The 13380-nt window shown below is 33.3% G+C and overlaps 1 protein-coding gene across 6 annotated transcripts in view; it reads right to left on the bottom strand.

The window, feature by feature from the left end:
- PAPOLA (poly(A) polymerase alpha) overlaps window positions 1-13380 on the bottom strand; it is a 57955-nt gene that overhangs the window by 22775 nt on the left and 21800 nt on the right. For all 6 annotated transcript variants that reach the window (XM_077910512.1, XM_077910514.1, XM_077910509.1 and 3 more), the window contains exons 7-14: window positions 10994-11105; window positions 10263-10352; window positions 10034-10172; window positions 8410-8482; window positions 6959-7079; window positions 5936-6020; window positions 969-1022; window positions 330-449 (exon numbers count right to left, since the gene is read on the bottom strand). In XM_077910512.1, coding sequence (XP_077766638.1) covers window positions 330-449; window positions 969-1022; window positions 5936-6020; window positions 6959-7079; window positions 8410-8482; window positions 10034-10172; window positions 10263-10352; window positions 10994-11105 — 794 coding nt within the window. The remainder of the gene's footprint in view (window positions 1-329; window positions 450-968; window positions 1023-5935; window positions 6021-6958; window positions 7080-8409; window positions 8483-10033; window positions 10173-10262; window positions 10353-10993; window positions 11106-13380) is intronic.

Here is a 13380-nt window from a genome sequence, read left to right as displayed (position 1 = left end):
AGTAGCTACTCTAATAACCACTGTATAGTATGGGTGAGAAGAAAAAAATTTTAAGAAATGCTAAAGGGCAGATCTGCAGAATTTGAACTCTAATTAATCATCCTTAGATTAGTATCAGAGAAAACTATTTCAGTGTTGATTTTTCTCAAGAAATACTTCTCTTTAATGTTTCTCATCAGGAAAACCTAACCCACTAATATTAAATAGGTTTTGTGTCATATGTGATCAATAGAATGGTGACTCTAGTTACTAAAAAATTGACTATAGAAAGCTTCTATGAGTAAAAGAAAGGAGAGAAGGAAACTAGATTAAATTAGAAGATTGCTTACTTGTCAGGATTTTCTTTGGGTGCTGGAAATGACTGGGGATTCACATGAGCCAGTGTAATAAATTCATTCTTCTCCAAACTTCCAACCAGGATTCGGATTTTTGACTCCACCAAGCCCACCCTGAACAAATGTCACTTAGTATTAATGAAAATTCTGGTTAATTCAAAAAATAAAATGCACAAAATCAAATATGTTTATGCAAAGCAGTAATATGAAGATCATACTTAAACACGTGTGAGGGCAGTTCAACCATCTGAATTCCCATAGATAAAACCAGTCTTAGGCTCTAAACAAAAATGCTGAAGCAAAAACTGAGGAAGGATAATCAAGTAGCACTTCAAACTAGGAAGGTTACAAAAGACATCCCCACAATGATTTAAAGGAAAAAAAGCAGTAGGCTAAAACAAAGCACTTTAAATATACAGTTAACAATACATGGATATCCGTAAGGGAAACAAAAAACAAAGTTGTATATGAATCCCCAAATTCCTACACTTCCATTACAAATGGTAAAGTTCCATTTATGAATAAAACCAGACTGGATGGGAGGACAAACTTTCTCCCATCTCCTACTGCGTTCTGCAGCTATCTGATTGGATTTTTGCTTATTTTCTCTGTAAAGTCTAATCTTATACTCACCATTCTAGGCGTTGTTTTTCTGTTGGTGCACTTGCTAGAAGTACAATATAATGCCTTTGGAGATAAAGACAACATGCTATTTATTTTATTTAACTGCTTTGTGCTGGATATTAACACCATAATGTAATAGCTTTGTGACAGTTACAGATCAGCAACATTTTAGCAAGGGGGACTGCAAGCTCAAGATGTACATAAAATCATAAAAGCTAAATTCCACAAGTTTCTAACTACTGGTGAGTTTAATTCTTCTGAAAAAGAGTGATTTTATAAAAATTATTCCAAAATAACTTAATCCAAGAACAATGAATAAACATTAATTGATAGTTTGGTCCAAAAACTCCAGTGGAGTGCTTTAGATCTATAAGCTGTTCACTAAAATATAGTCTATTAAAACAAAGTTGTTTTAATAGAAATAATGCACCAAGGCTTTAGCACAGAAACAGGATCACTAATTATACATATTACAACAGTAAGCTAAAAAATAGTTCAAACACATCATGCTTTTTAACTCAAATTAATAGGCATCAAAAATTAAAACTGAATATTGAAGGTAGGCCTAATGATTTTTCTCAAGTAACAGTATAAATTTCTATAAAAAAAAGCAGATATCACTAATGTGAGAGCAAAGAAGAAATCTGATTTTCATGTGGAATCCAATTCCATTAAATTAGAGAAAAGGCAAGTTTTATTTCACAAAATGCCATTATAACTATTTTAAGTCTTTTTAAAACAAACTAAAAGTATAATTCATGTTATTTTATATTTAAGAAGTTCAGTCCAATATACTCTTCTACAGAACCCATTTTAGAGGTGCTGCAAGCCAAACTTCTCACCAGAAACTACCTCACAAACGGCAAACTGAGATCACCTAAACACGGACACTAGTCTGAAAAACCAGAGTATGATGAGAATTTTTAAATTGGTTTACTCTTTTTTAAAAAGCCTGAAACTCTTATCTTTCATATCTTATAAATGAGGTTTTGGACTAAAACCAAATGTCTGACCTAGGCAAGAGAGAGAGAAATAGAGAGAGAGAGAGAGAGAGAGAGAGAGAGAGAGAAGACAATTCGGGAAGGGACAATGGAAATTTGGCAAATTAAGGCATTTTTTAACCATTCTTCCTTAAAATATTCCATTTGATTACTTACTTATGCTCATAAAGCATTTGAAAAATGGTTATGAGTCTTCATAGCTATATAACCTAGGTATGAGACTTGTATGTACCATCTGAACACAGGACAATGCCACTTACTGGTAGCGGGATAAATGAAGCTCAAATGAGCTTAACTTCAAGTACTTATCAACTTAAGGTAACAGATAATACGTATAAACATGAAAACATGTAGACAGATATGTGAATATGCAGCTCAAATCCATACAGACCAATACTTCCTTTACCACCAGTTTAAATTTGTTCAGCATTATTTGGATCGAACCAAATATACAGAACAAACACAGATGGCTCAAATAAATAAAAGTTACAAAAAAGCACTAAAAGCTCATGCATTTTACACACACATAAACCCACTCTCAGAGCCCTCAAATGCTCTTAAATGCATCCAAATCCTAACAAGCTCAGTATTCTGATTTCCAGTCCCTGGGAGATTGGAAATGGGCAGCCGATGGGGGAGGGAAGGAAAGGAAGATGGAGGAAGAGTTCTCTGACAGAAGTGCAACAAGTTACAACAGGAAACAAACTGTAAAAAGCAGGCATGTACACAAAAACAAAAAAAGCAAAGTTGTCTGTGTTCCCCTAGTAAAGGAACAAAACAATCTGTCTCTAAACTACTCTTTTATCACACTATTAAAATGGATGTTCTTAATTACCACTCAGTCTTCAACAAATGATGCACAACATTCTCTCTTCACAAAGGCAAAACATACAATCCATTTGAATATAATTTTGTTGGCAATTCAGTTTAAAGTTTTGAAGTTCAAAGAGTTCAACTTTGGTTCTTACTGAAATGAGGGGAACTAGGGGGGTGTGGTAATCTACTCTGTAGTTATGTCCTTTACTCAGCCACATTTAAGCAAATTTGAAGTAGGAGATATAAAATGCAATAAGTAAGTTTAACAGAAATAACCTGTCATTAGGAATCCATTTATAAAACAAAGACTCATCCAGCTAAGAAACTGAAACCAAATCCCACCTGAGTTTGTTAAGTTTTAAGAACCAGAACTTGAATTCAATTCCTAAGATTCCTATCATAGAAGAGAGGCACCAAGTACTTCTAAATTTAGACTCCATGTATTTGTATAGCTGTCCCAAAGAATGTGATCCCCAATTTCCAACTATCATCACCATTTGCTTAAGATGCTCAAATGCCTTAAGGAGACACTTTGAAATGTTAATGTAATAGTCATTAACTTTTCACCAAACTTAAAGATTTTCAGTTTCTAATAAAAAGCTTTTGCTATAAAAATGTATCCCAAATGAATTAAAACCTATTTAAAAATTCCTAAGAACAATTTAGTTGCTTTTATTACCTAATAACTGCTTATCCCCCAAAAAAGTATGTAAGTAGGTTTCCTGGCCATTTCATCACATTAATATTTTTCCCGGGTAGATAGAATATAGCTTAGATATGTGAATGGAAAAATGTAATTATCTTAGAGAAAACTCCTTATAATTCCATCTTTGCAAAACCTGGGACCAAGTTCAGTATTTTAAGTTTTTAAGACATTTTAAGGCTAAATTATTCTTTCACACCTACTCCTTGAAATTATAAGAGAACATGCGGGCCTCTTGCCACTATTACCTTTCCTTCCTTTTTTCCTAGTAAAATGGAATACCTGAAACAAGTATTCACATTTCCTAGGTCAATGATGACTTATTTTATTGCTACGTGTCAACTCGAATTACCTTAAAGGAAAAACATGAAAAATATCTTTAGTTATTAAAAACTGTACAAAGCACCGTTAATGCCTTTTTCTCAAGAACACTGAGATCTTCTCAAGATACTTTTCTGCTTTTTAAGACAAATGAAATTTCTCCTTTCCAAGAATGACACGCGGGCATATTACAACTTAAAATCCAATACATAACAAATGACACTACTTTCAGGATGTACTTCAAATAAGGCTTAACCAACTTTCACTCAAGAGAAAACTAAGAATTTCAATTCAGTTGTACAGCCAATTTGGGGGATATCATATGAAATGCTAAAAGAAAAATTCAAATCTGTGACTACCTCTACATTCTATTAATAATAAGCACTAGATATTATAAAGAGGAAATTTTTTGGAGAAGTTAAAAATATAAATAAGATTTGGTATAGATAAATCTAGCCCATTACTATCACATTTTCAAATCTGTTTTTCTCAAGACTCACAGATAAAACTTAAAATTTTTCCTATACAATCTCTGCTATTTGCTGCTACTTCCTCATCCTTATTCATGCCTGAAGTTGTTTTTGATCATCTAAAATGATTTGTTTCAAGAGAATTCAGTAAAGAGAATAATCTATCATCTTTTACTCAGTCCACTGAAGACCTTTTAGGTACTGTTTGGCATAAAGATAGCTTAAAACTTCTAAAAGAAGATTAAGCAAGCTTTGAAAAAAAACCCTTCAAAGTTCTAGTAATGCAAATTTATTTGAATAGATGACACTATCAAGGTTTCTATTTCAACGATTAATCTTTCTTCAAGTGAAGGAAGCCACTTAAGTACTTTCAAGACTTCATTCTACCCAGCTCTTAGTCCTATGAGGAAGTGAGACAGGAAAAAGAAAAACTAGCTTAGTCTTTGATTCTCAGGGATTAAAAGATGCTATTTTTCTACAAAACCAGTTTCTTCCTTATGCTCCATACAAGCAATTATGTATTCTGATGTTGTAGTTTTTTAAAAAAATATCTTAATATATGTTTATTAGTTTAAATATCCAAAGGTACTTCCTCAACACTGGTTAAAATAAAAAACAATAAAAAAAATTATCTGCCAAATGGAAAAGCACAACTTACGGGGAATAAGTAATAAACAAGAGCATTCAATGTTATGCTATTTAAATTTTTACTGACAACGCAGTGCTCCCAGAACACAACAATTAAGCTGGCTCCATATTGCTTTTTCATGCAAAAGATACAGAAACAAAACACAGAGACATCATGAAGGTCATCAGTCTTGTTTTTAATTGGGGAAATAGCATAAAGCAATCTTGCTTAGATTATTACAAAACACAATCCAACACAAGATCAAATGGTCAGGAAAGTTCCAAGCATTAAAGAAAAAAAAATTTAAGTGGGACTTTGGCAGGTTTTCAGCTCAGGGCAAATAAAAGTGCAAGTCCATTTTTTTTTAAAAGTAAGATTTATTATAACTTACAATTTTCATCAAGATCAACACAATCAGGCTTTAACCTGTACTAAGGTATTAAATCATTATATTAAAACCATTAGTAAAAAATATTACACCCACTTAGATTCCAAGAAAATTATTTGTAGAAATATCTGAAGGGGCTTTATTAACATTAAGGGAAAACAGTAGGCCAATAGTGTGCTAGAACTACTGTAAACACTTCACTGACTGTTGAATAAAATGTTGACATTTTATTAGCTCTGCCTATGGTTATATATAGAATCTCAATGGTAAGTTTCCAGAACTGGCTGAAAATACTTAGTTTCCTAAGAGAGAACAATACTACATACAGACTTTAACTGCTCACTCCTTTGCCAAGGCATACGGATTGAGAGTTCTTGTGATGACTTAGGACGCCCACAGAACTGACACTGCTACAAACATAGTTTGGTTATACCGGGGAAGCAAACTATAGAGGCTACACTTCACAAAGAAAAAATACAGGGTCTACTAAGAACAGTACACCCTCTGTGACAGGAAGGAAAATTCTACGGAAGATGTTTAAAGAAAAATTAAAAACTCCGTTAGTCTAGCAAGAAGAGATGTCACATATGCTACCATTAAACCATTAATTTAAGAGAGCAACATGTCTGACATGCCTTAAAATACATACTTGTACTTTTGAAAGAAGTTTGGAGCTTCAAAAAGTTTGGACCACTCTGCCTTACTCAGCAAAATTTCATCTGTGATAGCAAGACCTAAATTAAAAACATATTAAAATGTTGGCATGCTTCAGTCTAACAATCTAGAATTTTAAAGATCTTAAACATACCACATGCAGTCACTATAATCCTAGAATCATAATTTTAACATAGCAATTTCATGACTTTGGAGCACAGAGATTTTCACATACATACACACTTTTCAAAAAGCTGGAGGATTTTTTGAGAGTCAGGTTTCTGGTAAATTACCATTACTCTAAATGCCATGCTCACTGGATGACTCTCTCCAAAAACTGAAGCACTGTAGTTAACCAAGAAAAAAAATTTCCCATAAGCTCTGATTCTTGCCTTTCTAAAACAAGCTTCCTAATATTTCTAAGCAACATTCTCCTACGGAGAGCCTCTTCAGACTACAGAAAACAATTTTACACTTCTGAATTTGAAGTTGGTAGTGGTACAGCTAATTCTGTTTTCTTGACTATTATCAATCAAACAATCCTCTTTCAGCTACTTCCCTCAAAGACCATTTTTGGCAATGAAATTAGAAGAGTACTACTGGAATTCAAAAGTTTAACGGTTCCTCCAAAATAATAGGCACTTTGGCCCCAATCCTGCTCAAAGCTCTTTCCAAGCATATAGCTTGCTAAAAGCACCTCTCATGTCACCCAGTGGAGACAAACTGATAGCATTTTAAAATTTAACATGGCAACCGTATGGCACTAAAGCAGCCCAGCAAGAGCCAGCTAAGGGGATAGCTTTAAATTGGTTAATTTTCCAGTATATAATCAAAAATAATTTGCCTCAAAGGAACTATAAAATGAGTTTTTCAAGTCAGTTCTCAAATATATACTGTAATCAATCCCAACACCCACTTGAGTGAATGCTTTCTTCATTTTAAACTGCACAGCCAACTATGGGTCTACAGGTATGTAGATCCTGCGTGTATAAAGGAGAGCAGAAGGATAAACACTTACCTTGTTTAAACTCCTCAACCATGACCATCCGTGTTGAAACGGACACATTGTACGTGGAGTTCTGTTGTGGGTATGCTGGTGTAATTATAGGCATAAGATGGTACCTATCACTGGGGTTTACCTACATACAACAACAGCCAATCAGTTTCTTCAAGTACATATGCAACAGATACTTGGACTTTTTACCCCTTGTTAAACTGAACCAATGATTAAATTTTAGTTCATTCATAGCTGGGAGTTGAGAAAGAAAAACCATGTAAGGAGACAGTTTTTATAGGAATTCTTCATAGAATCAGAGATTTGGTCTAAACTAAAGATTTGCTTTGAGCATTTGGGCATGACTATTTTGGCAAGCTTACTAGAAAATAGTGTGCCTGTCAAGCAAAAAAGGTTCTAGTTGGGCATCTGTTGATGTTTAGTTTTTCTTTTTTCAACAGAAATGGGGATGCACACACAATTACACTTTTCAGAAATGTCATACTAAATAGTGTTCTGTGCAAAACAAATTTTAAACAAGATGGAAACATGGTTTTTAATATACCATTAACCTATTGGAAGTATAAGCTTCTTGACACATGCTGAGGCTATATTATCCATGCTGCTATCATTTTAGGAAAAAATGGAATGACTGAATAACTTAATCTTACTCTGTATACTAATGGTTAGTGACATATTTCCATGAAGGGAACTGTAAATTCACATTCCTCCAAAATTAAATGCCTGAGGTTTGGAAAACTTGAAAATAGCTTGATGTAATTAACAGACTTAAAAACTGACATTATTTTCGATGTTGTCATAAGATAGCAAATTAATGTAGAAAAATAGACCTTTATAGACCTAAAAGCCTTATTGGAACCTATATTTCTTTTATCAATTAATAAAGTGCATGTTGTTAACACTTAAACTGAGTAAGCAGTAAAGGTCATAACTTCCCAAAAAGCAGAACAGAAGCTCTTCTTTTATCCCAACCAGGTTTTTGTAATCTGAAATATCCAAACCAATTTTTACAATTACATCATAGTAATCAGAGTGATATTGCTTAGAAGTTATCTGCCACATGTAAACATTAAACAGTTTTCCTACTACAACCCAATTTTAACAGAATATTTAGATCAAATAAAAAAATACAGGGATTTTGAGTATCCTTTTATTTTTTTTTTTTTAAGCACAAATGCCCACACAACTTTGACTTACAAGGTAGTTCTATATAGAATTAAAATGTTAGTGAACTTGATATTATAAACTATGTACAATTAAATGGAGTTTACAGGGTACATAATTATGCTTCTCACATCAGAGGACAATTATAGTCGAGGTTATCTAAAAGAAAGTGTAATACGGACATGTCTACTCATACATAAAAGGATGGAAGTCTCCCTGAAGATTATGCAGATGATTTTTACTTGTTATTGCACAGTGCGAATTTGTAGGGGAAAAAATAATACACTAACCCTTGGGTCCCATACAGGCAAATTAAGATTGCATTCTTCAGGCTGTTTCAATAGCACTGGATTTGGCCATTCCCTGTTTAAAAAGATTGTAGCACTTGATAAGACTATTGGATATTACCAACTAAACGTATTTTGTTAAACATACAGCATTTGTGAATGTGATCCTTCTTCATTCATTTTGCCCTCTTGATATATATAAATCTTTTATTCCTATCTTTTGAGGTTAAGACTACTCAAGACTCTAACTATGAAATTAACTTAAACCATTTGGTAGCTTTCTCAGGCTGGTAAGTCAAACATCTTCTCTGCCTCTGAAGAACTGATAAAGCACTATTTAAGTAAAAAAAAAAGTACTATCCCAAGACATCTGATGTGTTCACCTCAACCTTCCAACAAGATAAATTTCTCTTAAAAAACAAAAGTCCAATCCTTATACTAGCTATTTCCAAAGACAATTGAGGGTGAAAAAGTTAACTCATTTAAGCAGAAGAATAGGAGTAATTACAGAATTTGATTTAGGAAAATTTTATCTCATGACTTAAAGGTCCTAACATGGGTATGTGTGATGAAACTTTGTGATGTGAATACATTGTTTTCAAGACGCGATCTAGGATGTAGCTACCTCAGTCCTTTATGGAAGAGATCAAAAGCTGGAAAATATTTGCCATCCTTAGTATAGAGCTTAAGTTCTTAGAAATATTATTTTCTATGTATGTGTAGCATTACAGAAATTCTGACATTCTTTAGTCAATCTCACCAAAACTGATCATGTATGATTAAGTGCTATCCTGCAAATAACAGCATGTGTACTGAAAAATGTGGCACAGTTCTAAATTATAAAATTTCCAACAACTTAAATTTGTATTAAAAAACTAAAAAGAACTATTTTTGCAGAGGGAGAAGGTACAAGGTTGGCAGGTATAGAGTGGGAAGACAAATCTCGAAGATCAATTTAATTAAAAATTAAAAAAAACCTAACCTTTTAACCAAGGCAACTAATATGAATTGGAAATAATTCATCTTACTTTTCTTAAAGGAAATGATTGACAAATATGAGTATGCTGAAATGAGGAAGCTTAAAAAAAAAAAGCTCTTCTGGTTAATGACTAATCTCAAAAGGAGGACACTCTATTTTTTTTTACACATCTGTAGTTCTTCTTAAAAGTTTTTTATACATACAAGTACATTTTTAATATTTTACCAAAGATAAATGGGCAGCTGAAAGCAAAAAAAAAAAAAAAAAAAACAATTCCAAGAAACTAATGACCTATAGATTTAGAAAAATCCAAAGAGTAAAAGAAGTGGTATATGTAAGTTTTATCCACCTTCCTGAAACTGGTATCAATTCACTGGATTTTAGCAGAAATGACAGCTAAAATTCAGGGTTTATTTAGAGGATAAGGAAGCACAAAAAAGCACCTGCCTTACTATCCTGGGAAAAGGGAAGGGAAAGGAAAGGAATTCAGGTTTGCCATTTTATACACATGATCTCCCCAAGGCTACCTAAATGGCTACATCATGAACTAAAATTTGAATCTGAAACCAGCTGCAGAAATGTCATAGAAATAAGACTAAACTTCAGTGTCTACAATCAATTTTATTTTAATATAATCTAAACACATACCATTTAGAAAATACCAAGAAAAATTTATGTACAAGAGTTGATGCTATTGCATTTGGATAAAGCTGGCAAGTTCTTGCTACTAGCATAGCCCAGGAAACACCACCGAGGAAACCTAATATATTGGAATAGATGTTGTGGCCTGTTGATAAGGGAAAAGCAAAAAGAAGAGTTAGTGCTGAACAAAAGTTGAAACATTTTTAATAAGCTAGCCAACAAATTCTGAACTCACGTTTGGCCCACAGTTTGATAGCTCTCAGAGTTAACCTGAAGTTGTCAATGTTTGGTACTAGATGTAAAATTTCATCGGTTACCCTGCAACCTGATTAACAGGGAGTGGAAAAAACAGAACATTAAATCATCAAAGTTTAATAATGTTTTTCTTCAATTTTCTAAGATTGATGTCAAACTCAAAAACTTATTTCATAGAAACAGTAATATTAATTCAATAAAAAAGGCAAATAAAACTCTTATCTCCTATCACACGCATTACTATAAACCAAAGAATCTGTAATCTGCCTGATCTCATCTCATCATGTAATTAAGACTTCTTCCAGTCCAGACACATTGACAATGGTTTAATCCACTTAAGTTTGCAAGAATTGCTCTTTGAGAGCATGGCAACAGCAAAGTAAATATGAAGGTGTTCAAAAGTAACCCCTTTAAACACAACAGTTGAAAAGGTTACAAAGAATATCATGACCACAGGGTAATGCAGTGAAACCTAATAAAGCACCTAATAAAGCACAAATGTCTTTAAATGTCCCAGAAACAAAAGAAATAACAGTGCAAGATACTAGTAAGATAAATTACCACATACTCCTCTGCAGTCTATTAAGTAAAGCATATTTTATTTAACTCACTATTAGTAAACAGCATGGCTATAAAAGGTTCCATAATCTATTTCATATTTGACAAAAACTGCTACTATGCAAGTGGAAGTGGGTTTTATTTTTAACATACCGTTAAGACTTCTTATGCATCTTATATCTAAATTCTTAAGCAGACTATCGTCTCGTAAGTCCAAGTCTTCTGGAATCGTCTGCAGTGCTAATCTTGCAAACAAAATATCAATCTAAAACAAAAAGAGAAGTTAATATTCCATATCCATCAAACTATTTTAAGGCATTTCTTTAACAAAGAAAATACTTAATACTCTTTTAAGCCAGGATCTTCTCATCAACTACAAACATGACAATGCCTCCAGAACTCCAAAGTCCATTAATTTATATCATAGGTATTTTAGTCAGATGTCAAAACATGGAACTATTCAAGAGAACTTGAATACTTACTTATCACTTTAATTATGCTTACTAATTTTGATTTACTAAGTTTATTAATGTATCTACTGGCTATACTAAATTTATTAATGCATCTACTGCAAGACTATTTAAAATTAACTGTTTAGTCCTCCATCTATATAAACTGGAATTGATTATATATTAAAGGTGCCCCAACTATAAGGCCAACATTCTTATATTTAGCCCAAATATACCTCCCAGTAAAAAGGGGGCTCCTTATATTTAAGAACTTACATATCTATAACATTACAGTAGGTTTCCCCAACTTAGCTTTGACTAAATAGAAACAAAACAAAAAATAAACACTACAAATTCTGAAGGCTTATAGAATGCAACTGACCAAAATACCTCCCCTCACTTTTTTTAAGTGGGCTCCACGCCCATTACAGAGCCCAATGCAGGACCCAAACTCCTGACCAAGAGTCTGATGCTTAACCAGCTGAACCACACAGGCACCCCTCCTTTTTTTTTTTTTTTCTTCCCCAAGGAAAGGTGACAGTGTGAAGAAACTTAGCATGGATTTGGTCATTATTCCCAAGGGTAGGATTTCATGGTTCCAAAACTTTGGATGCTACCAGAAGTAAGCCTTCTACTTAGAAGATCACTTTGGAAGGCAGTATTTTAAAAGAGCTTATTGTGAAAACTCATTTAAACCTGCACCTACATAATAGGTGTACACTTTTATAAGAAAAACAGCTGTACACTTTTATAAGTAATTAACTTGTGGTATAGCATTAATGTTCCAATGAAACAGATTCCTAAGTCCAGTAGCTCCCCCAATTTAAACAGAAATAAAGATTATGTGCCTTCAAAAACTGGCAACTCAAAAAGCAAGTCGACAGAGATTGCCATTCCAAGTTAATATAAAATGCTTAAAATGTTCGAAGGTAAAGACATTCCCTAAGATAGTGTTATTTTATTTCAAGTAAACATCTGACTTTTCATCTGCATCCTGAAAAGTTCACACTTTTTTTTTTTTGTGATCTTCCACAAAAAAACAACCCCCTCTTCTTTGGTAATGTTCTTGTAGGGAAAGCAGGACATTGATACCTTACAGATTATTAAATATATAAATATTTAATTTTATATTTATTTAAACATTGACAGCAAAATCTACCTGAACTTGACAAACCTTTACTAAGTTTAGCATTTTGTGTCTACTTAATTAAGGTTAATCATTCATATTCAACTTTTTAAGACAGATCTGGGCATCTTTATGCAACAATTATAGAAGTGGTCTTTTTTGCCTAACAGTGACATATTATTCTCCCAGTTTCCAAAATTTTATAATCTTCACTATCAGTGACTTTCCAGCACCATTATATATGACAGAAGTTATGTTAATAACTGAAGTTGCTTCACTGTCCTATCAGCTTTGTTCCAACTGCCTTCACTATAAATGTAGAGAACTGCAGAAATAAATTCACCTCAAGAATCCGAACTCCTAAATCCTCCCCTATCAGAAAATACCTCAGCACACTAACAGGTCAGTTTCCTCTCAACTTCTTAAATACTTAATTTAAATGAAGTCAAGGCAAAGTTCCCTTTGTAAAAATATGTTGTTATTGCCTTAAGAAGACTAAAAGTATATCAATTTGTAAATGGAAAACCTACCAAATAAACCATTTTGTAGCAGCATTTCTTAGTTAATGTTTCATGGTCTATATGTTGGCTCTTAATTTCATGAGGCTCTTTGGGTTTTTTTTGTTTTTATTTTTTTTTTTTGTTTTTTCCATGAGGCTCTTTGAAAAAAGACTAAAGGGCTTCTGGGTGGCTCAGTCAGATGATCCTCACTCTTGACCTCACGTCATGATCTCATGCTCATGGGCTCGAGCCTCACATTGGGTTCCAAACTCAGTGAGGAGTCTGAGATTCTCTCCCTCTGCCCCTGCCCCCAGCATGTCTCTCTCTAAAATAAATAAAATATCTTAAAAAAAAATCCAACACTAAAAGTGTGGCACCTGGGTGGCTCAGGTGGTTAAACATCCAACTCTTGATTTTGGCCCAGGTCATGATCTCGGGGTCATGAGACCAAGCCCAGTGTGGAGC

The sequence above is a fragment of the Canis aureus genome, chromosome 9 (assembly GCF_053574225.1).
Source record: "Canis aureus isolate CA01 chromosome 9, VMU_Caureus_v.1.0, whole genome shotgun sequence".
NCBI lineage: Eukaryota > Metazoa > Chordata > Mammalia > Carnivora > Canidae > Canis > Canis aureus.
The sequence above is the reverse complement of the archived record's forward strand: the minus strand, read 5'-3'. Positions and strand labels throughout refer to the sequence as shown.